General features: G+C 45.1%; 1 protein-coding gene across 1 annotated transcript in view; it reads left to right on the forward strand.

Moving 5' to 3' along the window:
- Positions 1-24960, forward strand: part of NHERF1 (NHERF family PDZ scaffold protein 1) — a 56046-nt gene that overhangs the window by 12826 nt on the left and 18260 nt on the right. The window contains exon 2 of the mRNA XM_081899842.1: positions 24435-24596. Coding sequence (XP_081755968.1) covers positions 24435-24596 — 162 coding nt within the window. The remainder of the gene's footprint in view (positions 1-24434; positions 24597-24960) is intronic.

A 24960-nucleotide genomic window follows, 5' to 3' on the forward strand; every position in this document is an offset into this window, starting at 1 on the left:
GCTACCTGACCTCTTCTTAGCTTTCCAAGTCATTGTTTGAAACTAAATATGTTTCAATAAACTGCTCAATAGGGCCTTTTAAAATTAAAAAGCAAAGTAACAGCCTTAGTTCCGGGTTCTTGTTCCCTGCAAAGCCTTGTAATAGACAAATCATTGCAGGACATCGTTTCTTCAGTCAAGGTGACGGTTAAAGGTGTTGTCATGAAACTTTAACTGGTAAGTGCTAACAAGACTTCAGTGCCTAAAGGTAGCCTAAAGTTCATGCTCTCAGTTCCTGCCCTCCCTGCAAACAGGAAGTACATCTCTTAATTGGGCCACAAGGCTCGTTAGTGTGCAGTTCACGGCAACCCCTCTGGGAACTTATTGTCTGCACACTTCCCTTCCTGCCCAAATTCATTTCTCAGCTTATTTTGAGGTGAGCCTGTAGCACACAGTGGCTTGTGGTTCTTGGCCTAGTGGCTTATACTCCTCCTCAGCTGCCATGTGAGTTGCATGGTTTTGCAAGTTTGCTTAGCTGAAACCGAATTTTGTGCAAATTCAGTTGGACTGCTTGAATTTCAACGGCATCCGTATCTGGATGACAACAGTAGTAATAGAAGTAGCAGTACTAGTAATCATAATAAACTTTCAGGGATGAACCACCCAAGTTTGTTTGCAGCTTCTTGTGGGCATGCAGGATTGCCTCAGGACTAATCAGTTACCTCCACTATTACCTGCAGGGCCATATTACCTGGGTTGTCACCTTAGAATCATAGAATTGTAGAGTGGAAGGGACCACGTGCGTCATCTAATAATAATAATAATAATTTATTATTTATACCCTGCCCATCTGGCTTGGTTTCCCCAGCCACTCTGGGCAGCTTCCAACAGAATATTAAAATACAATAATCTATTAAACATTAAAAGCTTCCCTAAACAGGGCTGCCTTCAGATGTCTTCTAAAAGTCTGGTAGTTGTTGTTCTCTTTGACATCTGGTGGGAGGGCGTTCCACAGGGTGGGTGCCGCTACCGAGAAGGCCCTCTGCTTGGTTCCCTGTAGCTTGGCTTTTTGCAGTGAGGGAACCGCCAGAAGGCCCTTGGCGCTGGACCTCAGTGTCCGGGCGGAACGATGGAGTGGGGGTGGAGATGCTCCTTCAGGTATAGTCCAACCCCCTGCAGTGCAGGAATCTTTTGCCCAACGTGGGGCTCAAACCCATAATACTGAGAGTCTCATGCTCTACTGACTGGACTATTACAGCCTGCAATTGGGGACCTCCTCATCCAACCTTTCCTCAGGGTTTGCCTCAATGACTTGAACTTATCAGAGTGTGAGAGGTGGTGGCATGAAGACATGGGAGGCAGGCATAAACTGGTTGATATCCCTGTGGAGTCACTTTTAAGGCTATGACAACCTCTCAGTAAGGAGGATCTGTACTTATCCAAGGAGGATGTGTCATGTTCTCAGATCTTAAGGCAGTCTTAAGGTTATTCCCCTGCTCGATACTCTATTGGTAATTGCAACTGAGCAAATGAACTGGAATTCTTGGGACCAAAATTGAATGAAGGGAGCTTGCTTGAGCTCTTCCCTCCAACCCACCCGCAGGCAATTGTTTGAGCTCTGCTTCGCAGTAGAGTGAAAGGAAGAATTGGAGCTGTGGAGCTTGTGATTTCTCAACTCTCTTGGGTGCGGACTCTCAGGGTTATGCTGAAATAGTTGGGTGTGTAGAGCTGCGCTGGAGTGAATTTTGCAATCTACCACAAATGATGCAGTCAAGTTACCCTCAGTGGGGGAAATTGCAGAGGGTCAACACACTTGGAGCGCGATGGAGAACCTCCTTCGCTATCCACTTCAAGAGCAACTGAGTTCAGGGAAACACTCTGTAGTCTGCTCCCAGCCGTTCTCCAGCACAGTATATGCTATGCAGAGCAGAATTTGCTGTTTTGTAAATCCTGGCTCCAGTGTCAAAAGCTATTCCACACAACTTGGAAATGTCTGTATAGTGCTTCTGATGATCAGGGCTGCTGCCCTTTGCATCTCTTTCTCCATTTTTAGTCTTCTTCTGCTCTTTTCCTTGTCCGAAAGTTACAAATTCTGCAGAAAGCATCAACTGTTAGAACCAGATTGCCTTTGGGCCCTTGAAACACTCTCCATGCCAAGCCCCCCACTGGCCCTGCTTTTAACCTTCCTTGAGTGTTTTGGAACTCCATTAATGCCCTTTGCTTCTCTAGTTGGAGAATATATGGGAGCTAGCCTCCAATACAAAAGTGCAATTCACATTTGTTGCTCTGTCCACTTTTGCTTCTGGTCCCACCTACAAATAGCACGTGGCCCCTTGGAAAGTTGCCTAGAATTGACTGTGGCCCTTAGGTAGAGAAAGGTGCATCTCATCCATGCCTTAAGTCTACTGTGTGAGAAATAAGCAGGTGGAGAACTTGGGCTTACTTTGTGCAGAGTATTCTAAGTGAAAGAGAAATCTCAGAAGCTTCTATCAAAGAGAGCACATCCATGTTGAGAGAGATACCCTATTGCTGTCAATTGATGCTCTTGGGTCTCATGTGAGAGGTTATTTCTGCTGAAGCTGTGAATTTGGCAGCCCCAGTATTTAATGAAGGTATCCAGCAAGCCAAAAATATATCCTCACATACTTGCATGATTTCACACGTCCTTCTGTGGATGAACTGTCAGCTCTGGCCATTCAGAGCTCCATTTCTTTAACCATTTTTAGTGGACCACAGGCCTTCAGTTTAGCACCGGCATTTTCGGTTTGAGCTGTGCACCTGGGCCAGGCCGTGAACCAGAAAGCGACTGTGCAGTGTGCCAGCTGAGCAAATGCTTTTGTCAGCTGCTTATCTGGGGAGCAAGACACTTTCTCCAGGCTTTAAAGTCCACTTTCCTGCTGGAGTTAATGATGAGGCTCCAGGGCCTGCTCTCCAGCTGAGATATTTGAATGTGTCAGAGTCCTATTTACTCTGTGGGGTTGGACTTGGCCTTTATTTGCTTAACAAGCTGGAAGCATTTCTCTGCCAGGGTGTTGTGGTAGGTGACTGACAGCTCGGTCAGCTGGGGAGTGGAGCTGGAGGATGGAGGCTTTTGCATTTGGCTTTAGTCTCCCTGTCCCTCCCTCCCCCCCCTCCCCCAAGCGAAGGCATCATTCTGCTGTGGAATTGGGGAAGCTTTCCCATCACCTCCAGGACTGTATGCCAGCAATAGGCGGGGCCAGAAGCATAAAAGAGCAGATCGATGAATGTCAGTTTTACCTTTCTGCATGTACACCCACACCACCCTCCATCCGGTCAAGCAAGAAGGATTATTCAAGTTCAAGGACACATTCCAGTCAGGCTAAAACGAGCTGAGTGCAAAACTACGCCAGAGAAGGGAATGTGTGACCTAGGGAAAGTTTCAAGTGCCATAGAGTGAGCGGCCTAGAGAGTTGCACCTGCCCTGCCAGGCCTGAGGTCCCTGAATTAATTGGTGTTTAATTCACACTTTAAAATGTGTGTGTGTTCTATGTTTTTTATTTTGTAGAACTCATCATAGAGCAGAGTCCCATGTTCCATCAGTACGCAGCATTGGGGTTGGGGGGTGGGAGAGAAAGGGGAACACTCTCCTGCACAAGCGAAACTTCTTAATACTTGTTAGCCCAAGTTTTAAATATGTGTATTATCTTGTAAATTCTTCAGTTGTAAATAAAAATAAGTGTCAGAATTTAACCAACATCTAGAAGATGAAACTTGTTTCCTAGTACAGCGGAACCTCGGTTTCTAAACGTCTCCATTGACGAACGATTCAGAACTCGAACACCGTAGTTTTTCATATTAATTTTTCTGTTTGGAGGTTTCTGTATCGAGTTCTCGGTTTTTGAACGTTTCAAAATTCAAACATTCTTCCGGAACAGATTACGTTTGAAAACCAAGGTTCCACTGTACACTAGAGGGGAAGAAGTTCTGGAATGAGAAGGACTGCATTCAGCAAAATAACATTTTAAGGTCACTGGAAGGCCGCATCTGTGGCCAACAGAGACTTCCACCTGTGTGACAATTTAGAGTCTGGTTAAATCCCTTTTGGGTGCTGCAGGCTCTGGAAATTTTAATCCTAGAATTGCAGAGTTGGAAAGGACCCTGAGGGTCATCCAATCCAACCCCCTGCAGTACCCCCTGCCCACAGCTGTCCTTTGGCGGGCTCATACCACCAACCTGCTGGTTAACAGCCAGATGCACTGACCCTTTGAGCCATTGGACTCCTTCTGTTTCTGTGATGGTTTTGCTTGTCATTGTCTCAAACTATTTAAAACCGAGATTAGACCATGAAGTGGGGGAACTAGGATAATTAGGCTCATTGGTTCCCTGAAAAACAGCTAATTTTAAAGCTCTTATCTGAAATTCTCAAGATTTTGCTGCAAAAAAACCACTTGTACATTGAACTGTGGGAACAGCACTTACAGGTTAAAATTGACCCCATAAAGTGGAACAAAATCTGGAACTTAATCCCATTTCAAGTTATTCATTGATGGTGCCTGATTCCCTGCACTCTTAGCAAGATTTCAAGTACAAATAGCCCACTATGCTGGAGAGGCTGTGGACGGGCAGATACCTATTTTCATATGTGGTGGTCAGGTGAGAAGATGCAGGAATTCTCAGGATGGGTGGTAACCTTTTACAAAATGGCACTTATAACGGGTCAGGTACTAATTAAGAGTCCAGGATGGTGTTATCCATCTTTGATGACGGAAGTAAAAAATGTTACAAAAAAAGGCTTATTAAAATTATTAATATCAGCAGCATGCTTGAGGATAACTGGAAGATCAACAATTAGGAGACAACTTGGGACAATTATGTTGATGGAAAAACTGACACAGAAGGTGAAGGACAGGAACAATTTTTCAAAAGGCAGAAGGAAAATGTTAAGTAGCATGGTATTTCTTAATTAAATACGTAGCACTAAAGGACCATAACTGATAACCATAGGCCACACACAGCCTATGTGTAATGGCTGTATAAGATGCCAGTGTAAACAAAGAAGGGTAATTCTGGTCATACGTAAAGAAGAACAAATATTTTACAGTAAAACAAAGATACAAGCACTGCTCTTAACTATATGCTAGTTATATGTGTTTACTTTTTTTGTCACAAAAGCAAATTTTATTTTAGAAAGAGAGAGCCAAGAGCAACTACAAGTGGAGTTTGGGAAGAGAGATTCTGGGACACAGTGTCCCGAAGGAAGCTCAGGGGAGATCTTGTTGGAAGTAGGTCTCAATGCCCTGAGCTTCTGCTTCTTTCTTCTGGGTGACCTAAATAGCTGTGCTAAGAACAAATCTGGATCAAGGGAAGGAGAGAGTGGGGCAAACCTTGTGTCAACGTTTCTTACTGCCCAACAGGCATCACTTCATCAGAATAACGTTTATTGCATATTCCTCTTGCGGCTGCTTTGTACAAGTAGTATGGATTTTTTTTGTGATCAGCATTAATGCATATTGCAGCTTTCCTAGTCTTTTTCAATAAGCTTAGTGCATGGCTGACTAAGCTTCAGGCTTTTTTTTTTTTTAAAAAAAACCCCTAAAGATTTTCATGGTTCACAAAAAATGTGCATTGTCTTTTCTCAAGTTGTATAGTCCTTTTTTACATTTGATGTGAGAAATATTACCACCCCAGTCCCCTCTCCCCCACCTTATTCTGTATAAGGTGGGGGAGAGGGGACTGGGGTGGTAATATTTAGTATATTTGTGGGGTTTTATGCCAGTGTCACTTGAGCAGGTTCACTAATTCATCTATTTTATATGTACATGTGTTAAGAGACGCAGGTGGCGCTGTGGTCTAAACCACTGAGCCCCTTGGGTTTGCCAATCAGAAGGTCAGCAGTTCGAATCCCCGCGACGGGGTGAGCTCCCGTTGCTTGGTCCCAGCTTTTGCCAACCTAGCAGTTTGAAAGCACGCCAAAAAAAGTGCAAGTAGATAAATAGGTACCGCTCTGGCGGGAAGGTAAACAGCGTTTTCGTGCGCTGCTCTGGTTTCGGTGTCATGTTGTGCCAGAACTGGCTTAGTCGTGCTGGCCGCATGACCCGGAAAAACTGTCTGTGGACAAACGTCGGCTCCCTCAGCCAGTAAAGCAAGATGAGCCCGCAACCCCAGAGTCCTCTGCGACTGGACTTAACTCTCAGGGGTCCCTAACCTTTACCTTATATATATATATATTATGTATACACAAATACATTTTTCTTGGTAGTGAGAGAGGTTGGGGGAGCCTAGGGCATGGTTGGTTATCTTTAGTTGGCTGCAGTTAGATTTGTTCATGGGGGTGGGAGTTGTTGGGCCAGGTCAGCCATATTGATTCAAATGCTGTCGGTGAGTTCTTGTTGTCTTGTTGGGCTGTGTATGTGATAAAGGGGAGCCATACTGGAATGAAGGCATATATTCTATTTGTCCCCGTGACACTTTCATTCAGTCTATTGGTTAATTTTTCTAATAAGGCTGTTTCCCATTGGCCCATGTTTACTCCTGACAGGTTTCTCCAGTGTCTGGCTATGTTGTTTCTGGCTGCTGAGAGTAGGTAGGTTATGAGCTCTTTATAGTGTGGGTGAGCATTATTATCTTGGAAGATGTTTAGCAGGGCTAGTTCTGGGGTGACTTCTAATAGCTGTTTAAGTTCCACCCAGGCTGCAAATGGAATTGCAAGCAAAGCCATGAATAGTGTGGGCTGCAGCCCTGATTCACGCAAAACTGTGCAAAAAATCAAGCATTCTCAAAGGATTAATAATAATAAAAAGTTTGGAGCCCAATTACCTAGTATTGCTTTCAAACTGGAAGTGAACCTGTCTAAATATGCTCTGAGAAAACACCTGGTTAAATCCTTGCCCTTTTTGTACATCGTGCATTTCCTGAACAAGCGGGCATAATAGCTGGATTAGAAACATACTGGTTTTGCAACTAAAGAAAGCCTTTTACACCACCACAATGTCTGGGCATGCAGTGCACATGGCTTAGAGGCAAGGGAGCAATTGTGAAGTGGAATTAATTTATTTTTTAGTGCTTAGGAAGATCACTCCGTTGAGGACAAGGGGCCACGACCGAGTACAGGGCTGCCCCACAATCGGTTGCTCCGGATTTTATCAGAAGCCAAGCTGGTAAATAATTGCTGGCAAAAGCAGTGTATGTTTCACCATGAGATGGAAAGTAAATGTCAACTTTGTTTGATAGTCATAAATGGTGGCAATAAATACAACAAACATGAGCTATGGGATGATATTTATAAAGCTTACCTTGAAATATGCCCCCTGCGTGCAAAGAATAGCAGACTTTTTATTTGTTCTCTCCTGTTTCCACCCCTCCCTCCCTGTTTTGTTTTTTTTAACATATCTATTTATGGTTTTCAGTTATAACAAAGAAAACATTTCACAAATCAATCAACGGTAATTCTGTCATTTTAAATCTTGACTTCTCTCCCCCTCTTTCTGCGGTTCCTTAACATTGTTTTTGTCTTTCCAGCATATCCCAAATTGTTTCAACCTATTCTTTTTTTTTTATCTGTTACTTTTTAGAAACTGCAAGCTTTTACAATAGTCCCGCTAATGTCTTGATCTGTTTGTGATTTGGTCGTAGGTATTCAATAAACCATTTCTTAATAAAAAGTTTGTTATGTCCCTCCCTATGTGTCAGAGCAGGGGTTCCCTATGCACTGCCCATGTATGCCATGGTACTTGAGAAGGTCTTTATTGGCACCCCCAAGCAGAGGCCCCGGACTCTAAGCATTCATTTTTTTAAAGTCTCCAGATTTCCTGTAAAGAAAGTTGTGAAGCAAAATATGCACATATCCTTCTAAGTGATGTCTGCTAAACTCCTGTCAGTGTTTTCAGCCAATGAGTGACTCAGAGCTGTGAGTGATGAGTGACTTGTTGGAACACGGGGCATTAGGAATCCCTGGCGTCCTAAAGAGCTGCTGTTTTCTCCTCCCTTTTCATGCACTTTTCCTGCTTCTGCCTTGTTTTCTGGCTCTTCGAATCTCTGTAGCCTGTCTCTTTCTGTTGCGGATGCGTCTTTCTTGTGGTAGGTTCTTCTGAGTTCAGATATAATTTGTACCCTGCCCATCTGACTGAGTTGCCCCAGCCACTCTGGGTAGTTTCCAGCATATATAAAAACATGGTAAAACATTAAACCTTAAAAAGCTTCCTTATAAAGGGCTGCCTTTAGATGTTTCTTAAATGTTATAGAATTACTCGTCTCCTTAACATCTGATGGGAGGGTGTTCCACAGGGCGGGCGTCACTACTGAGAAGGTCTTCTGCCTGGTTCCCTGTAGCTTCACTACTCACAGTGAGGGAACCACCAGAAGGCCTTCAGTGCTGGACCTCAGTGTCCGGGCTGAATGATGGGGGTGGAGACGCTCCTTCAGGTATATTGGGCCAATACTGTTTAGGGCTTTAAAGGTCAGAACCAATACTTTGAATTGTGCTCAGAAACGTATTGGTAGCCATTGTGGATCTTTTGGGACCGGTGTTACGTGGTCTCGGCAGCTGCTCCCAGTCACCAGTCTAGTTGCTGCATTCTGGTTTAATTGTAGTTTCTGAGTCACCTTCAAAGGTAGCCCCACATGGAGCTCATTGCAGTAGTCCAGATAACCAGAGCATGCACCACTCTAGCGAGACAGTCCGCAGGCTGGTAGGATCTCAGCCTGCCTATCAGATGGAGCTGGTAGACAGCTGCCCTGGACACAGAATTGACCTGTGCCTCCATGGACAGCTGTGAGTCCAAACTGACTCGCAGGCTACATGGTTATTTTCTCCAAATACTATTACACAAGATGGATGGATGGATGTTTAAGAATGTCCCCCCAGCTCATGTAAAAACAAAGAGGCTTGGGCATGTCTCCTACTGTGCAGGAGCTAAAACCAATTGTACCATATGGTTGACTTGCATCACAATTGTATACATGTCTACTCAGAAGTAGGTCTCTTCGTGTTTTATGGGGCTTACTCCCATGTAAGAGAACATAGGATGGCAGCCTATGTTTTGGTTTAAGGTTTGGCATTGAAAGGGAGGGTTCTTGCGTGTACAGTGGTACCTCAAGTTAAGTACTTAATTCGTTCCGGATCCGTTTTTAACCTGAAACTGTTCTTAACCTGAAGCACCACTTTAGCTAATGGGGCCTCCTGCTGCTGCTGCACTGCCGGAGCCCGATTTCTGTTCTATCCTGAAGCAAAGTTCTTAACCTGAAGCACTATTTCTGGGTTAGCAGAGTCTGTAACCTGAAGCGTATGTAACCTGAAGTGTAAGCGAGGTACCGCTGTATTTAAGAGCTCCATGGTAGGCAGAAATTCAGTAGGTTTAAACTTTCCTAGTATGAAAATACAAATATGCACCCACTTCATGGCAGCCATTTTGCGACTGGCACCCACAGTATTTCAAAATGTGCTCACTGGTCCAAAAAGTTTGGTAAGCCTTTTGTTAGAGGATCCTGAATTCAGTTTTAAGAGAAATGTTGGATTTAGCATATTTATACTAAACTCAGATTTCATTTTAGACCAGATAATGAACATAATGAATATATGTTTATATAATGAATATCCCTTAAAATCACTTGTCTTAACTCATTATTTCAATATGCTTTTTTATGGCTTTTATCTGCTGCTTATATATAAAATTTTTTTTATAGTATCCTGATAACCTGCACGAAGTTTTGTGTGGCTCCCAGATGGGGCCTGGAGTTTAGTTTATTTATAGCAACTTCAGAAGAAACAGTGCCTGGCTCAAGGTGGCTGCTTCCTCACTAAGAAACACTTAATATATCTACTCTGATCCCCTTGTTTTCAACCAGGCTGTGTATTGTTCCCCATAAAATCCAGGGTGATCATTCCTGCTTTGTAAAAGCTCCCCAGCTGGGTCAGGTTGTTCTTACTCAATGATCTGCCTTCAAAACCCTTGAGGGCTTCCCAGCCTTTATTAGCAGAGAATTGTGTGTCTTTCACACCTTTGACAAATTGACCATGGAGGAGTTGGCTAAATCGTATCCCAATATAAGTTTTCAAAGGGAGCACACAGAACAACATGTTCCTCAGCAAGCAAATTTAGCCCTTCAGCTTTGTTGCGGCCTCAAATATTGTTGTGGCCTCAAAAGAACCAGTAGCTTTATTTGCATGGCATGACAGTGTTTAGCTAAATTTCTGGTGACTGGGCAAAACAGAGAGCACAGCTGTTGCAACAGGAGAACAGGCCTGTTAGCAGGATGCTGAGGCTTACCTGTACTTTGGTACCAACTCCAGCTGCTTTATGTAAATTTGTACGGTGAGAAGAGCCTGTCTTTGCTTGAGAAGTTTGGAGTAGCAAGTCAGTTGCTAGCTTTCTGTAGCTCGGCTTTTGCATTCCTGCAGTTGATGCAATAGGTTGTTGTGAGTTTCTTAAGCGCATCCCACACACTTCTTTCTCTGCACTTAATAGCAACTCATGTAGCATCCTGACCTGAAACCTCCTCACCTGCCATTGTGCCTCAAGCTCTACTGACCTCCTCACCCCTGCCAACCAGCCAACTTCCTGAGTCCCTTAATCTTTCCTCCTAGTATTTAAATGGCATATTTGTCTGGTCTGCAGTTGGTGAGATTCCAGTGTGGGTGAAAAATAGCAGGGGATGAGTGGAGAAGAGAATGCATTTACTACTGACTTCCTCCCTGCCTTTGAAAACAGGGATCAGAGAGAATGGAGGACATTCCCTTGGAAAAGTCTTAAACATTCCTGGTCTTCTCCACCTGGGATTAAAAAGTACAGGTGGGGAACTGAAAAGTGTTTCCCAGCAGATGTGCCTGGTGGAAATCTCAAACAGGCTTGAGTGATCTAACACAATGACTTGGCGTTAAAAGCTAAGTTTTATCTGACTGCCTGCTGGCCGCTTGTCTTTTTTGGATATTGCCCAAAGGCACAGATTTAGTCACCATGCTTACAGAATCATAGAATTGTAGAGTTTGAAGGGACCCCCAGGGTCATCCAGTCCAACCCCCTGCAATGCAGGAATCTCTTTCCCCAGTGTGGGGCTTGAACCCACAACCCTGAGATTAAAGAGTATTGTGTTCTATTGACTGAGCTGTTTTAGTTTTCACAATAATGTAGTTAAATTTCTATACTAAAAGCATTGCAGAGTCTGTGCCAAGAAATACATATTCTGTAACTGGAATAAATGCTGGAAATCTGAATGCATCTGCATGCAGTTACATAATTAGCATGCTTTATGCTTCCACATTAAAAAAAAATCAAAATATCGCTCTTGAGTCAGAAGAGGAGAGGCAGTTTAGGGGGTTCATTTCTCTTGATTAGGGTTTTTTCTTCTTCCCCTGTGCTAAATACTATCCTCTTGACATGGTAGAGTTGCAACCTTTACATTTCCGTATGTTTTTTAACGTCAGAGCCCCAGCATGGATGCAGCCTGAAACATCTCCTTTTGTTCCCTATTGTGGTCTGTGTGTAACTGATCCCCAGTTCTACACAATGAAAGTGATACTTCCACGTAAGCGCTTTCCTGAGCCTGCTTACATGATAAGGAGTCCCAGGGTCATCAGAGAGGCCAGGTAACTGAGAGTTATCTCAAATCTAAGGCTTCACCTCTGACTGTGTGTTTACAAAGAGGGCACATTCTGACATGAACATACAACTGAGAGGATAAGCTGGCCTGCCATTAACATGCCATTCTGACATGTGTGCTTGGCCGCCCGGTGCTAGATGGCTATTTCCCACAGTAACCTATTCTGACTCTGTCAATATACATGATGGGAAATGTAAAATGGTGGCTTGAGTCATTGCTTCCTTGGATTCATCTGTGAATTCTTTACATTTGGATAAAGCAAGGTGACTGCTGTCTTTTTCGACTGCTCTCCTTGGACAGATGTTGCAACTCTTTGATCCTTCAGAAGAAGCCAGTCTCTTGTATCTGTTCCTCCTGTTTGTCAGCCTTTTCCCTCCTTATCTCATGCGCAGCCACCTGTGGGAAGCCATACAGCAGATTTGAGCAGCTCTATTCCCTTTAACAAAAGTAGTTCTCCTTGCATTGGGTGTTTGCAAAGCTTGGCATGGGTCCCAGGGTGGTTGAATAAACAATTTAAGCTGGAGCAGGTTAGTTCTTACTTTCTGATCAAGGACACGAAATGTATGAGGGTGTGAGTGGTAGGTTTCCATTGTCTTAATTCAGAATGTTCTGTATAAATAACATCTTATTGGGTTTATTCGCCTGAGCTGTGTTCACAGGGTGTGTTAAAGCTGCACTTGCAAGGTTAGATTCTTGGTTTAGTGTGTACTTACACAGTAAATTATGAATGCTGCAGGTTTGAGAGGCCTAGCTTTAAAATATCTGTGGCCCCTGTGCTTCCCAATCCTGGTGCTTATTCATAGAAGCATAGAATTGTAGAGTTAGAAGGGACCCTGAGGATCATCTAGTCCAACCCCCTCTTGGGCTTGCCGATCAGAAGGTTGGCGGTTCGAATCCCCGAGACAGAGTGAGCTCCCGTTGCTCTGACCCTAGCAGTTCGAAAGCACACCAGTGCACGTAGATACACAGGTTCGAATCCCCGAGACAGTGGCGAGAAAGTAAACGGTGTTTCTGTGCACTCTGGTTTCCGTCATGGTGTCCCGTTGCAGCAGAAGCGGTTTAGTCATGCTGGCCACATGACCTGGAAAGCTGTCTGTCAACAAATGCTGGCTCCCTCAACCTGATGAGTGAGATGAGTGCCGCAAACCCATAGTCGCCTTTGACTGGACTTAATCGTCCAGGTTAAACAATTATGTTATTAACTTCAGTTACCCCTGATAAACACAGGGGAATAAATCAGGTTTTTGGATCAAACCCCCAAAAGGCACAGAGACTGCTGAGATGTTTGGACAGGGGGTTTTTGTGTGTTTGGGGGGGGGGGAGGCTGGTTACAGAGGAAACACTAACATCTTGAAAGCAGGAACATCTGGCTTGGCAATGAAGTGGAGCTTTTGAATGTTGAGCTCCCTCCCCATGCTCTAAAGTTATTGTCGCTATTGAAGACTGAAGGTGGAGTTAGGCCCAAGGCCTGAAACTGAGCCAGCCTGCCTGAATCCCTCTCTCAAAAGTCACGTGACTGCACAACAGAGAGAACAGAGTCCTTGTGCTGGAGATCCCATTTTCTGTAGGGACTTGTCTGGCTCAGCCATTCTCTTGTCCCTTTGCATCACTCAAGAGAGCTGCGTTATCCTAGTGAGATTAGTGCCTCAAGGCAAGGAGCCAATGCCGTTTCCCTCAGAGCGTTGTTTTATTGAGCTTGTGCATTCTGCAAGTGTTCTCGATACAACATAATGGTGCATTTAAGGTGGGTTCGTTCTGCTCTCTTAGTTCTGCTATGCTTTCCCCCCAGTGCTCTGCTGCATTAGAGGGTCTGTGTGTAGCTCAACAAAAGTGAGATGAGAAACACTCAGAACATTTGTGGTGTGAGGAAAAAGTTGCAGGATTTCAGCAGAAGAAATGCCCTGACAGGAAATGAAGCAGTGTGACAACCCCAGAACATTTGCAGGTGCAAATAGTATTGAAAAAGGGATTGCTTATGACTCGTCTGATAGCATAATGAGTACAACTCATTAATGAACAATAGAAAGGAGGGGCTGTAGGAGGTTACCATCCTGGCAGGGGATTGTGGTAGTCTAAACAAACTATATGCCATTCGAGGAAGAACTATCCTAGATAAGCCTTGCTGTGACGCAAGCAAACAATTGAGATGTGTGCTCCGTGCATTTAACCTGTGTGCTTGAGGAGCCGGGAGTATGCATGGGGACAAAAACACTAAACGTTTCTGGGTCTTGATAGTAGGTGGTTTCAAGCTAGGCGAAGCCATGTCTAGCCACTCTGGACAGTAGTGATTAATACTCTGTTCTTTCAATAAGTTATTGGGGTGGCTTGCAATAAAATATTGAAGTACAATACAACAATGTAATACAGTGGTACCTTGGGTTACAGAAACTTCAGGTTACAGACTCTGCTAACCCAGAAATATTACCTCGGATTAAGAACTTTGCTTCAGGATGAGAACACAAATCGTGCTCTGGAAGCGCGGCAGCAGCAGGAGGCCCCATTAGCTAAAGTGGTGCTTCAGGTTAAGAAAAGTTTCAGGTTAAGAACGGACCTCCAGAACGAATTAAGTTCTTAACTAGAGGTACCACTGTATGCTAAAAAGCACTGTAAAGAAATATTTACAAGCCAAAATGGACTGTCAGGGGCACCACAAAATACCCGTTTCACAGAAGAAAAGCTGACAATGCTCAGAACCCTCTCCCTGCAAAAAAAACAGACAAAATACCTATAAAACAAGTAAAGCACACAGAAATACCAGACCATCCACTATGAAACAATCAAAAATATCCCTCTCAGTGTTTTTTAACTGAGAGTAGCAGGTGTCCTTTGTGGGTGTCAGAGGGGGGTGTCTGCTGGAACCCTGGGTGTCACATTGGGGAATCCTAGGCATGGGGTTTCCTAGAATGAAGGAAAGGTTCTTGTGCATGAAATGTTAGTGCTTATCTCGATTTAAAATAGCCTTTCAACCGTCTGAATTGTGCCTTTACTAGCAGTGATGACTATTTTGGCTCAAAATCCTTGTCAAAGATCAGCCTTGTCAGCTAGGTCACTCTTGGAGAGCTCAAGTTTTCCAAAGAAGCCATTTAATCAAAAGTCAATATGTACCCGGAATTAAAAAGGGAAGAACAGAAGACGAAGTGGACTCTGCAGTGGAAGGTCAAGTGGGTCATCCATTCTTTGGGTGACGTGTTGCATTCTAGGAAAGCAGGAGGGTAGCAGCACCCAGCAAATAGAGATCAAATGAAAGGAAACCCAGATAAGAGAGAAGTACTGTTGGCTTGCCAGGAATTTTGGCTAGTATCAAAAAGTGGTATTCGTTCTACTTTGGATGGGGCTGTACTGCCCTTGTAGGAGCAAGTGTGCAGCTTGGGCCATACACTTGGACCCTGGTGGTTTTTATCAGCTTTGGTTGATTCAACAACTTAGTTCTTTCTTGAAGACATGCTTAGCATTAGTTATCTATGTTTTGTTTACTCCCAGACTAGACTTATGCAATGTGTTCTTCGTGAGGCTACACTTTTTGGAAGTGTAAAGATAAAGGTAAAGGGACCCCTGACCATTAGGTCCAGTCGTGACCGACTCTGGGGTTGCGGCGCTCATCTCGCTTTATTGGCCGAGGGAGCCGGCGTACAGCTTCCGGGTCACGTGGCCAGCATGACTAAGCCGCTTCTGGCGAACCAGAGCAGCGCACGGAAACACCGTTTACCTTCCCGCCACAGCAGTACCTGTTTATCTACTTGCACTTTGACGTGCTTTCGAACTGCTAGGTTAGCAGGAGCAGGGACCAAGCAACGGGAGCTCACCCTGTCGCGGGGATTAGAACCGCCGACCTTCTGATCGGCAAGTCCTAGGCTCTGTGGTTTAAAATATGGAAGCCTGATTTGTTCCAGCTTCATTTAGTTACCTGTCCATTTCTGGGCTTAATTTATATGGAAGGTCTGGCCTTTAAGTCTTTAAATGGTCTTGGGTATGGTTACCTAAAGCACCACCTGCCCCCATAGCAACCTGCCCAGGCTTTCAGATCAGCTTTGCCATCCTAGTTTGCTGTGCCATTGTCCTTGCATGGCCAAGCAAGTGGGTATCAGAGACAAAGGGCTGCTTTGTGGGCTGCACCAAGGCTTTGGAACACCTTCTCTGTGTGGATTACAGCAAACGCTAAAAAAATCAGCCAGTGTCGAATGTGTTGGGAACAGTGTTAGAAATTAGCCAGGCACCAAGTCCAGTTGCAACCACTTGGGAGATTTCTGGATGCCAGGCTGGTGACTGGGGAAAGCAAAATGTCGCTTAGAGAAGGATCTGAAATAATTTTCCTGTAGCTTGAATTTGTTTTACAGTCGTACCTCTACTTACGTATCCCTCTGAATGCGGAATCTTTGGGTTATGGCCATGGCAAACCCAAAAGTGTGTACTTCCAGGTTTCACCGCGTGCACATGTGCAGAAGCACTCGATCGCACTGTGTGTGCGCGCGCAGAAGTGCACCTCTATTTATGTTATTTTGGGGTGCAAACGGACCCCCGGAACTAATTAACAGAGGGTCCACTGTATTCTGGATTGTTTTATTCGGTGTTTTAATGTGTTGTAAACTGCTTTGAGATTTGTTCTTTAAAATATAAAGCAGTATAGAAATGAAATTGTTCTTATTCTTAATAATACTAATACTAATATTTCAACTGGGGGTGGGGATGACACCTAGATATTCCGTTGTGGCAACCATAACCTAGGTTTAAGGTGCCATTTGGCGATTAGATTATATATCTGAGGTACTAATTGAGTCTCTGGAACATAACCAGGCAATTATAATAGGTTTTGATTGTTTCACTTTTGGTGTGGCTGTGGTCATTGTCTGCCCTTACTGTTCTACAGAGCTAGGACAATTCTGTTAACATGTCAGTAAGCTTTGAGTCAGAAGCTGGGCAGTTTCTTTCTTTGGTTTTTCCATAGAAACTTGATAATTAAGGCCAATACCCTGTAAAAATTCTGTTTGAAATTCAGCTGTGTGTATGGTCTCTGCCCATGGCCTGACATTTGTAGGTGGGCCCTGCACGAGCAATGCTGAAGGCTTGTGCATCAATGCAAACGTGTTTAATAGCTGAAACTTGCAGTAGAGTGCATTAAAAAGCATTATGGAACATGTGGCTTTGTGTAATCGGTGATGGACAGGATGCAGGCAGCCTCATCAGTGCCAGATGGCAACCGCAAACCCAGTGGTTGCAAGAATTGGCCCTTTTGCTATTCTGCTGTCATTGGCAGCCAGGAAGTTAAGTGGGCAGGTATGATTACCATAGTGTTCTGCACAGAGGCTGCTGATAGCCTGCTCACTGGCGGAAGCTGCCTTCCCACGTCTCTTTAGCAAGTAACCACAGTGCAAGTTTATGTTGCTTTCCTTCCTTTAATAAATTAAACTTTGTGTGTGCTGGCAGGCACATTCCTGCCCAAATAGTTCTTCATGCTAACAGTGCAAGAATTGTGCAGAGAGGCTACCTTTTGTCCACAGCCCCTGTTCCCAGGAGTAAGTCTCACTGACTTCAGTGGTGACTCATGGATAGGATTGAGCTGCCTGTGCCATGCAGTGCTTGGGTGTAAGAGGGGAGCAGGACAGGTTAGATGGAGCCTAGCCTAGCCATAAGGCGCAGCCGTGAGCTAGGGAAAGTTAACTGTGCATTGCTCTCCTTAACATTCTTCTGCTGAAGAAACTTTGGGTGGAGGTGGGATACTGAGTTGGACAAGTCCCCACCCCCATTATGCACAAAGTCTAGTAGTGACATTTCAAAATCTTTTGTTTGCTTGTTTGTTTGTTTCAAAGGGATGTTTATTCTGCAGGTAAAGGTAAAGGGACCCCTGACCATTAGGTCCAGTCGCGGACAACTCTAGGGTTACGGCGCTCATCTCGCTTTACTGGCCGAGGGAGATGGCGTACAGCTTCTGGGTCATGTGGTCAGCATGACTAAGCCGCTACTGGAGAAACCAGAGCAGTGCACAGAAACGCCATTTAGCTTCCCACCGGAGCGGTACCTATTTATCTGCTTGCACTTTGACGTGCTTTTGAACTGCTAGGTGGGCAGGAGCAGGGACTGAGCAATGGGAGCTCACCCCATCACAGGGATTTGAACCGCCGACCTTCTGATTGGCAAGCCCTATGCTCTGTGGTTTAACCCACAGCGCCACCTGCATCTGCAGGTACTGGCTGCTAAATGCTGTATCTGAAATTCTGACTAAGCATCAAGAAGAACTTTTTGACAGTAAGAGCTGTTTTACCGTGGAGCAGACTCCCACAAGAGGTGGCAGATTCTCCTTCCTTGTAGGTTTCAAAGCAGAGGTTGGATGGCCACCTGTCATGTATGGTCTAGTTGAGATTCCTGCATTGCAGAGGGTTGGACTAGATGACACTCGGGGTCCCTTCCAACCCTTCAGTTCTACGATTCTGTGGGTTAAGGGGGCAGGAGATGCTGCCTCCCAAGATCAAAGGTAACATACCCTGCTGAACTTTGCATCCTTAGGTCCTACTTCTTTCCATCCATCCCTTTCATTCCATCTGATTCCAGAGTCCTCAATAAATTGCATGGTAGTGAATGCAAGTCAACCATTTGGGTCACTAGTGTGCTTGTAACCAAGTCTGACTAGGGGCTTATGGGACAGCAACCCACAATGAAGATCAGGCTGAAAGCTCTGCACAAAGCTGTTTTTCTGGTTTAATGTGTTTAGCCTTAGAAGTTTCGGTCTGAAACTGCCCAGAGTTTCTTGTGCTAGCTGGCTCATGCATGGTTTTGGCTTGGATAACCCAGCTCCAGATGCCCCATGCCTGCAAGTGCTGGCGACTGCCTGCTTTCCTTCACCGTAAAACAATGGCTCCAAAGCAGTAAATGGAGACTAAACAGAGTCAGGTTCAAGCTGTAAACATTCCTCCCCATGGCCCAGTGTCATCCTTCAGTTTTTCCATTAGCACTGCTTTTAGGGATTGCTCACCTTTGCATTCCCATGCAAATTGAGATCATGTGCAATTTGTAGTTGCTCTGTCAGAGGAGTGACTTCCTAAGTGCTTGGGTTTTTTTTTTATATAAATACTTGAGGCTTGTACAAAATGGCACAGAGCTGGAAAAAGTTGGGAAGGTGATTGATGGCCCCTGTGTCAAGCAGAGTAATGGCTATCTTCTTGCTGAAAACCAGTGGCGTACATTTAAATCCCAACTTGCAAAGGCATGTTGGGTGGCCTTTGCCAGCCCACTATAATGGGCTCCTTGCCTCAGTTCCATACTTGGAAATCAGAGGCCTAATTAACCCAGATGAGAATTAACTGGTTTTGTTGTAAATAACTACATACAAGAGTAGAGCTGTAGCTCAGGGATAGAGCACATGTATTGCATGTACTGCATGCAGAAGGGATCTGTTTCAACCCCTTGCATCTCTTTTCTGCTGCCAGTCAGTGCAGACCAGCCTTCCTTAACTGGTTGACCTGCAGGTGTTGCTGGACTCAAACTCCTACCAGCATGGCTAATGGTCAATTAAGTTGTAGTGCCAACAGCATGTGGAGGGTTGGGGAAGGCTAAAGTATATGATGCAGATCTAGGTGGACCATTGTCCTGTATGCACCCAACACCTTGAAGCACATTCTGACCCTAAAAGAATTCTAGGTGCTGTAGTTTGTTATGGGTTGCTGAGAATTGTGACTCAGGGGTAAACTACACTTCCCATAAATCTTTGATTGGAAAAGCATATGCTTAGGAATGTTCTTTCAGAGCTGCAGGGTATACACAGCAGTGGAATGCCTTATTCAGTTCAAGCGTGTTAAAACAAAAGAGATTGTCTTGGCATTTGCTAAAACTCTTCTGGGAAACGGATCATCTGCCTTGTCGCTTTGGGAATCCCCAGTTTTGCTTTTCTTTTCATGAAGGCAATAGCTGTGCTTGGCCTTTGCAATACATGGCGCTTCCCAAATGCCCAGCAGCCAGCTCTGCTGTTGGGAAACACTGTGGCTTTGCAAGCCCTGGGCTCTGTGCTTCCCAAGGGCCAAGCAGAGTGTAATAGTGTTCCACACAGAGAACTCTATTCTGCAGATGCTCCAGCTGTTTCTCTACCTGCCTGAAGCTAGCATCACATATGACATCAAGTTTGGGGCAACTGCCTGTGGTTTTGAGGAAGCTGCACCACGGGCCAACTTGGAGATCTGTGCTGGGCCAAATTTGGGCTGGGGGCTCCTCCCCTCTGCTCTAAGCACTGCAATACATTGCTTGCATTGGATTTATTTTAATATGAGACATGTTTAGATTATTTTGCCTGCTTGGCTCTGAGAGACCAGACTGTAAATAAATGGGGAACGTCGGTTGACAGAATTATTTGTGTGCATGCTCACATTAGCACCCTTAGACACAAATTTGCACACTGTTTTGCCCTTGGACTCTTAGAGCCAACCTACCCACTATATAGAATTGGGCAGCAGAATTCTGGAAAGCTGCTGGTGTAGGTGGGTGGGGGAGAATAATATTCAGAGCCCTGTTTTGTTTTGTTTTTGTGAGGCGGCGGTGGTGTTATTTCAAAGGAGGAATGTTTCGGGGGGGTGTATATTTATCGGCATGTGCCTGCTTTTGTGGGTTTTTGTACTGTACACATGTCTGTGCTAGCAGGATACGGTGCACCTGGGAGTAGGTATCGTAAAGGAACTGCCTGCCAATTCTTTATAAAAACCTTCAGGCCTTTCCTTATGGCCATGCCAAAAAGCTACAATTGGTTGCATAGCTAAAGTTCTTGCTATAACTAGCATAGACAGAATGTGGCACAGAGCACATTTTCTTAAACGCAAATATCTGTGGTTATTTTTCCTCTGGAATTTCTTCCTAAGTGGAGATGAGGTGCTTTTCTTATAGGCTGCCCTCTGCAATGGTGAGAAACGGAGTTAAGGAAGTAGTAGAGGGCAGAACATGAGAATGTCTTGAGTGCAGAAGCAAGGGAAGGAGGGTGCACCGACAGCCATGTGTTTTGTGCATGGGGCAGAGGGCTAGAGGCATACAGGCAAGGGAAGAGCTTGGTTCAGCTGCCGAACCGTTCCCTTAATTTAGCTAAACTTCAAAAAAGGTACACAGTAGAAATGAAAGTGTATTTCCCTCCCCCCGCCCCCGAGCTGCTAAAAAGGTGTCTCTGGTTTCTGAGCTGGGTAGTTGTAATGAGTGATGCTGAAAAGGGGGGAGGAAAGCAGGAGGAGAGAGATAGAAGGCTCATTCCTTTTTACTGGAAACCATAGACTAAACAAATTCATGGTGACAATTCTGCATGGTGTGCAAGTTGTACTCTGCAATCCAGTCCTGGGAAATATGGAGAAAAGAGGCTTCTGAACTCATCGCCGATGAGCTTGCATTCAGGGAGGAGGAGGAGGAGGAGAGTTATGAGAAGAATGTCTTCTTCTTTTTAAGGAGCTGCAAGGGAGGCGGGATTATTTCACAGCCATAACTGAAAACAGTAAAGCTGTTTGATATCCAGTGCCCAGATTCTCATTGCAAGGGCCATTTTAAACAGGGCGGTTTCTTGCATAGAAGGGAAAATTGTGGAAGGTGGCGGAATTTTGGAGAAACGCCTGCTCTTGAGTAGGTCTGGGCAATAGAGCAATATATCGCTATGAGGGGCTAACCGCGATGGCGGTTTCACTCAGCAGTATATCGCAGGTAAAACCGCCGCCACTCCTGAGTCCCTCCAGCACCTAGTGCAGAGCGAGAAACAGGCTGCATTGGTGAGGCGCTGATACAGCTTGTTCCTTCCTCCGTGTCTTTAAAATGCTTGGCTGAGGAGAGCACAGCTGCCCTCACCTCAGCCAAGCAGTTTTATGGAGCTCTAGACTTGCCACTGGCTCGCTGACAAAGGAGCCCTGCTAATGGAGGCTGTTAGGCTCCATTGCAGGGCTCCCTCCATCTTGGGGAGTGGTCTGGCTTGCTCAGTTGTCAGGCGGGATCCTCCCCCCCCCCCCCAGCTGAGCAGCAGGCTTGGGCATTGGCCCGGATCTGCAAGGCGCTGGGGTGAAAGCGTCCCAGCTCCCATGGTGAGAGCTGTGGCAGTTTCACCCAGCGCCTCAAGGGCCAGGACCAACGCAGCTTTTTTCAACATTGTGGTATATCGTCAAACCACAATGTTTGGCTGGTGATACACTGCGATGTTGAAAACCTAATATTGCCCAGCCCTGCTCTTGGCTTGCATTAAAAAGTGCTTGTAACCGGGGGCATTTTCTCTTATCGAGCTGATTCTTACTCTTATTTAAAGTAACAGCACGTGAGCCATTGGGAATTTAAAAGTGGGGACCCTAGAGGCAAGTGACCGCCAACTAAAATAGCCGGTCTATTAAGAGGGGAGTGATGGCATACTGTCTTCTGTGGTCATTTGAGGAGCAAAGGCTTTGATCTCTAGGAGGATTCCACTCACCCCCTTGATGGTTGCCAACGTGGGACCCCCAATACATTCCTCCATCTTTCTGTCTGATGGATGATGTGCAATTCTTGTACTCTGTTTGCTACCCTTGGTGGTGTGCTGGTGCAGTGATCTTCTGTTTTCTGTCTATTTGTCCTTACATCAGACTTCCCAGGACTTTCGCCTTTATGCATTCTGTGATGAAATGTTTTCTTAACATTTGAACCATAATTGGGAAACGAAGTCAAGCGGGTTCTTTCACTGGAGGAAGGGGGATGGCCCGACCCTCCCTTGCCATACTTCCTTTCTCATAATAAACAGAGTTCTTCCAGCAACAGGATCCACAGGGTGCCTCCTTGAGCAGTAGGTTCGCAGGAAAAGTTTGGACGAGGATATGAAAGAGACCCTGCAGCTCTAAATCATAGCTATAACCCACCCTGCCTCCTTGCATACCAAACAAGCTGTTCTGGCAAATGCAAATCTTAAAACTTGGGGTTTCGTTCAAAACCTTCAGCATGCATCAGAGGCTGTAGTATAATTTGAGGAATGCTTGTGTGTTTCGTCATCTGGCAAGCAATGCATGAGAAGATTCGCTCCCGGCCAAGTCTGTGGAGGACACATCTTTGCCGGGTCAGTGTGCCCTCATGGCTAAAGCCTCTGAGACAAGTTCGTGTGCTGTAAATGGCTGAAGAATTGGGTGTTTCAGCACATGTCAATATCTATCCTAAGGAGAAAATTCCAAAGGAAGGTCCATCTGCTTATATTCTTTGAATTCCTGGAACAGGCGTGAACACCCTGTGACAGCTCTCTAGGTGTTGCTGGACTCTCCTCATTACCTGGCCATTGGCCACGTCAGCTGGAGCTGATGGAAGTCTTGCAATAGCTGGAGGAGTCCACAGGTCCCCCACCCCTCTTTCCTCTTCCAGAGTAAAGGGCAGCTGTTTAAATTGAAGCTTGCCCTCAACTCCTATACCACATTTCTGACATGATGGTCCACATGTGTTTCCCAGCTTTGAAAAAAGTCACTTAAAAGTCTCCTCCCACAGTGTATTCAGTATAGAGCTTTCACAGTCTTAAATCGGATAATGAATAGCAGCATTGGTTTCTCGCTCATATAAAATACCAAAGCGGCTTGCAGAAGAAATTCTAACATCAACCTGGAAACTTTTAGCAGGAAGAGTTCCTTTCTCTCCTACCCAGAATGATCTAGTCTTTCTTTTCTGTTCCTTTGCGTAGGAAGATAATTGTCAGGTTGTTCTAAAATGGTTTCTAACATTGTGTTTTTATGCTGAATGCTGCCCTGGGATCATCGGGTGAAGGCGGGAAATAAATAAATAAAAATATAAGACTAAATATTAGGGTGGGGTGCCTTCTTTTTCTAGAGCTCCATAACTGGGGGAAAACATTGTACCAGCATGAGCAGTGGAGGAAGATGGGTTTTTCAGTATCTCATAGGCAGACATAGGAATCATGTGGTAGATCCACCTAGCTGTTTCCTAAAAAGTGACATGGCAGTGAGGTGAACATCTGACATGCTTATTTGATCTTAGGCCAACTGAGAGGCACCACACGAGTTGCAGAAATGGGTGTCCTTTGAGCACGCCATATTGAAGAGTGAGGTGACTGAGGGTGGCTGGGGTTTCTGCCCTGTATGTCTGCAGGGATATGTTGCAACTACTGGATGTTCCACTTCCCAAAGAAGCTTCGTCATGGACTTGGCTTCCTTGTTTGAGGAGGGTGAAGTTGTGCCAGCTGCTGGGTGTGCCAGCTCCTCCTCAGTGTGGGCAATGGCTGTGAATGACCTGTTCTTCCATCACTGCCCAGCTTTCCTATCTCCACTCAAAGAGGAAGCATGGAGGCAGGGTGTCCAACGAGTCAAATAAATGAATAATGGGTGGGTTGGGTGTTCTTCTACCATCTGTTGTTGTGGATATTAAAGTTCCCAGTAAACACTCTTGTTTGGGTTGCTAATCCTTTGTACAAATATATATGGATGCATAGGAGGAATGACGGGGTTTCATTAGGTAAAGCATTAGCTCTCTTGCTGTTTCGTATGGGTATTCAGCAAACACAGGTCGGTTAAGGGGTGCAGTATTTTTTTAAATTGGTTTTTATTAGAGATTTTCTTGCGTTACAAAACAAATAGGGAAAAGTACATATAGCACCTTCATTTTTCCATTTATATACTTTTTCACAGCTTGTTTACATTTGGTATGAGACACTATTGCCCTAGATATCATGCAGTTTGGAGGGGGGGGAGGGTAACATTCCTGGTCTCACCAGTTTCAGTGTGACCCTAGGATACAAAAGCCAGGCTAGCTAGCCAGAGCTGCACTGGTAATCCTCTGCAGACCCAGAGTTATGGATGGCAAGTCACACTTTAAAAATCTGCATTTCTGTCTCCAGGTGGTCCTGGCTATACAATTTGGAAAGAGATCAATGGAGAAGTTGAGAGTAGGATGGAGAAATTACCACAAACTGCAGTCCCAATGCTTCTTGTGTTTCTCCCCTTTAGAAAGAGTTGCGGCCTCGCCTCTGCCGGATGAAGAAGGGCCCCAATGGGTATGGATTCAACCTCCACAGCGACAAGGCCAAGCCGGGCCAGTATGTACGAGCGGTGGATCCAGATTCGCCAGCCGAAGCCTCGGGACTCCTGCCTCAAGACCGCATTATAGAGGTATACGGGGTTGGGGTGAGATGTGCACAGGCCCCAAACAAGGTCCCTTGTAGTGGTGTGGAAATAAGTCACCTAGCAAACAGACTGGCGTGACTGAAATCCTTGGGGTGACTTCTCACTCCTTTGTGACCTGTAACTATATGGCTCTGTTCAGGTGTAACAAACCATGGTGTGCTACAAAAGCCAACTGTGGTGGGCCACTGACTTGCATGCTTCCCTCTTATCTCCCTCCTCAGTACACAAGAGGAGATTGAAAACTTCCGCTTTGGGATAAACTACAGCTTTGTGTCATGTCCCAACTCTGAACTGTAGTTTGTTCTAACCATGGTTAGTTAAAATGGAACCAGGGCGTCAAGCAGTGGTT

The sequence above is a fragment of the Podarcis melisellensis genome (assembly GCF_964234715.1).
Source record: "Podarcis melisellensis genome assembly, chromosome: 2".
NCBI classification, from domain to species: domain Eukaryota; kingdom Metazoa; phylum Chordata; class Lepidosauria; order Squamata; family Lacertidae; genus Podarcis; species Podarcis melisellensis.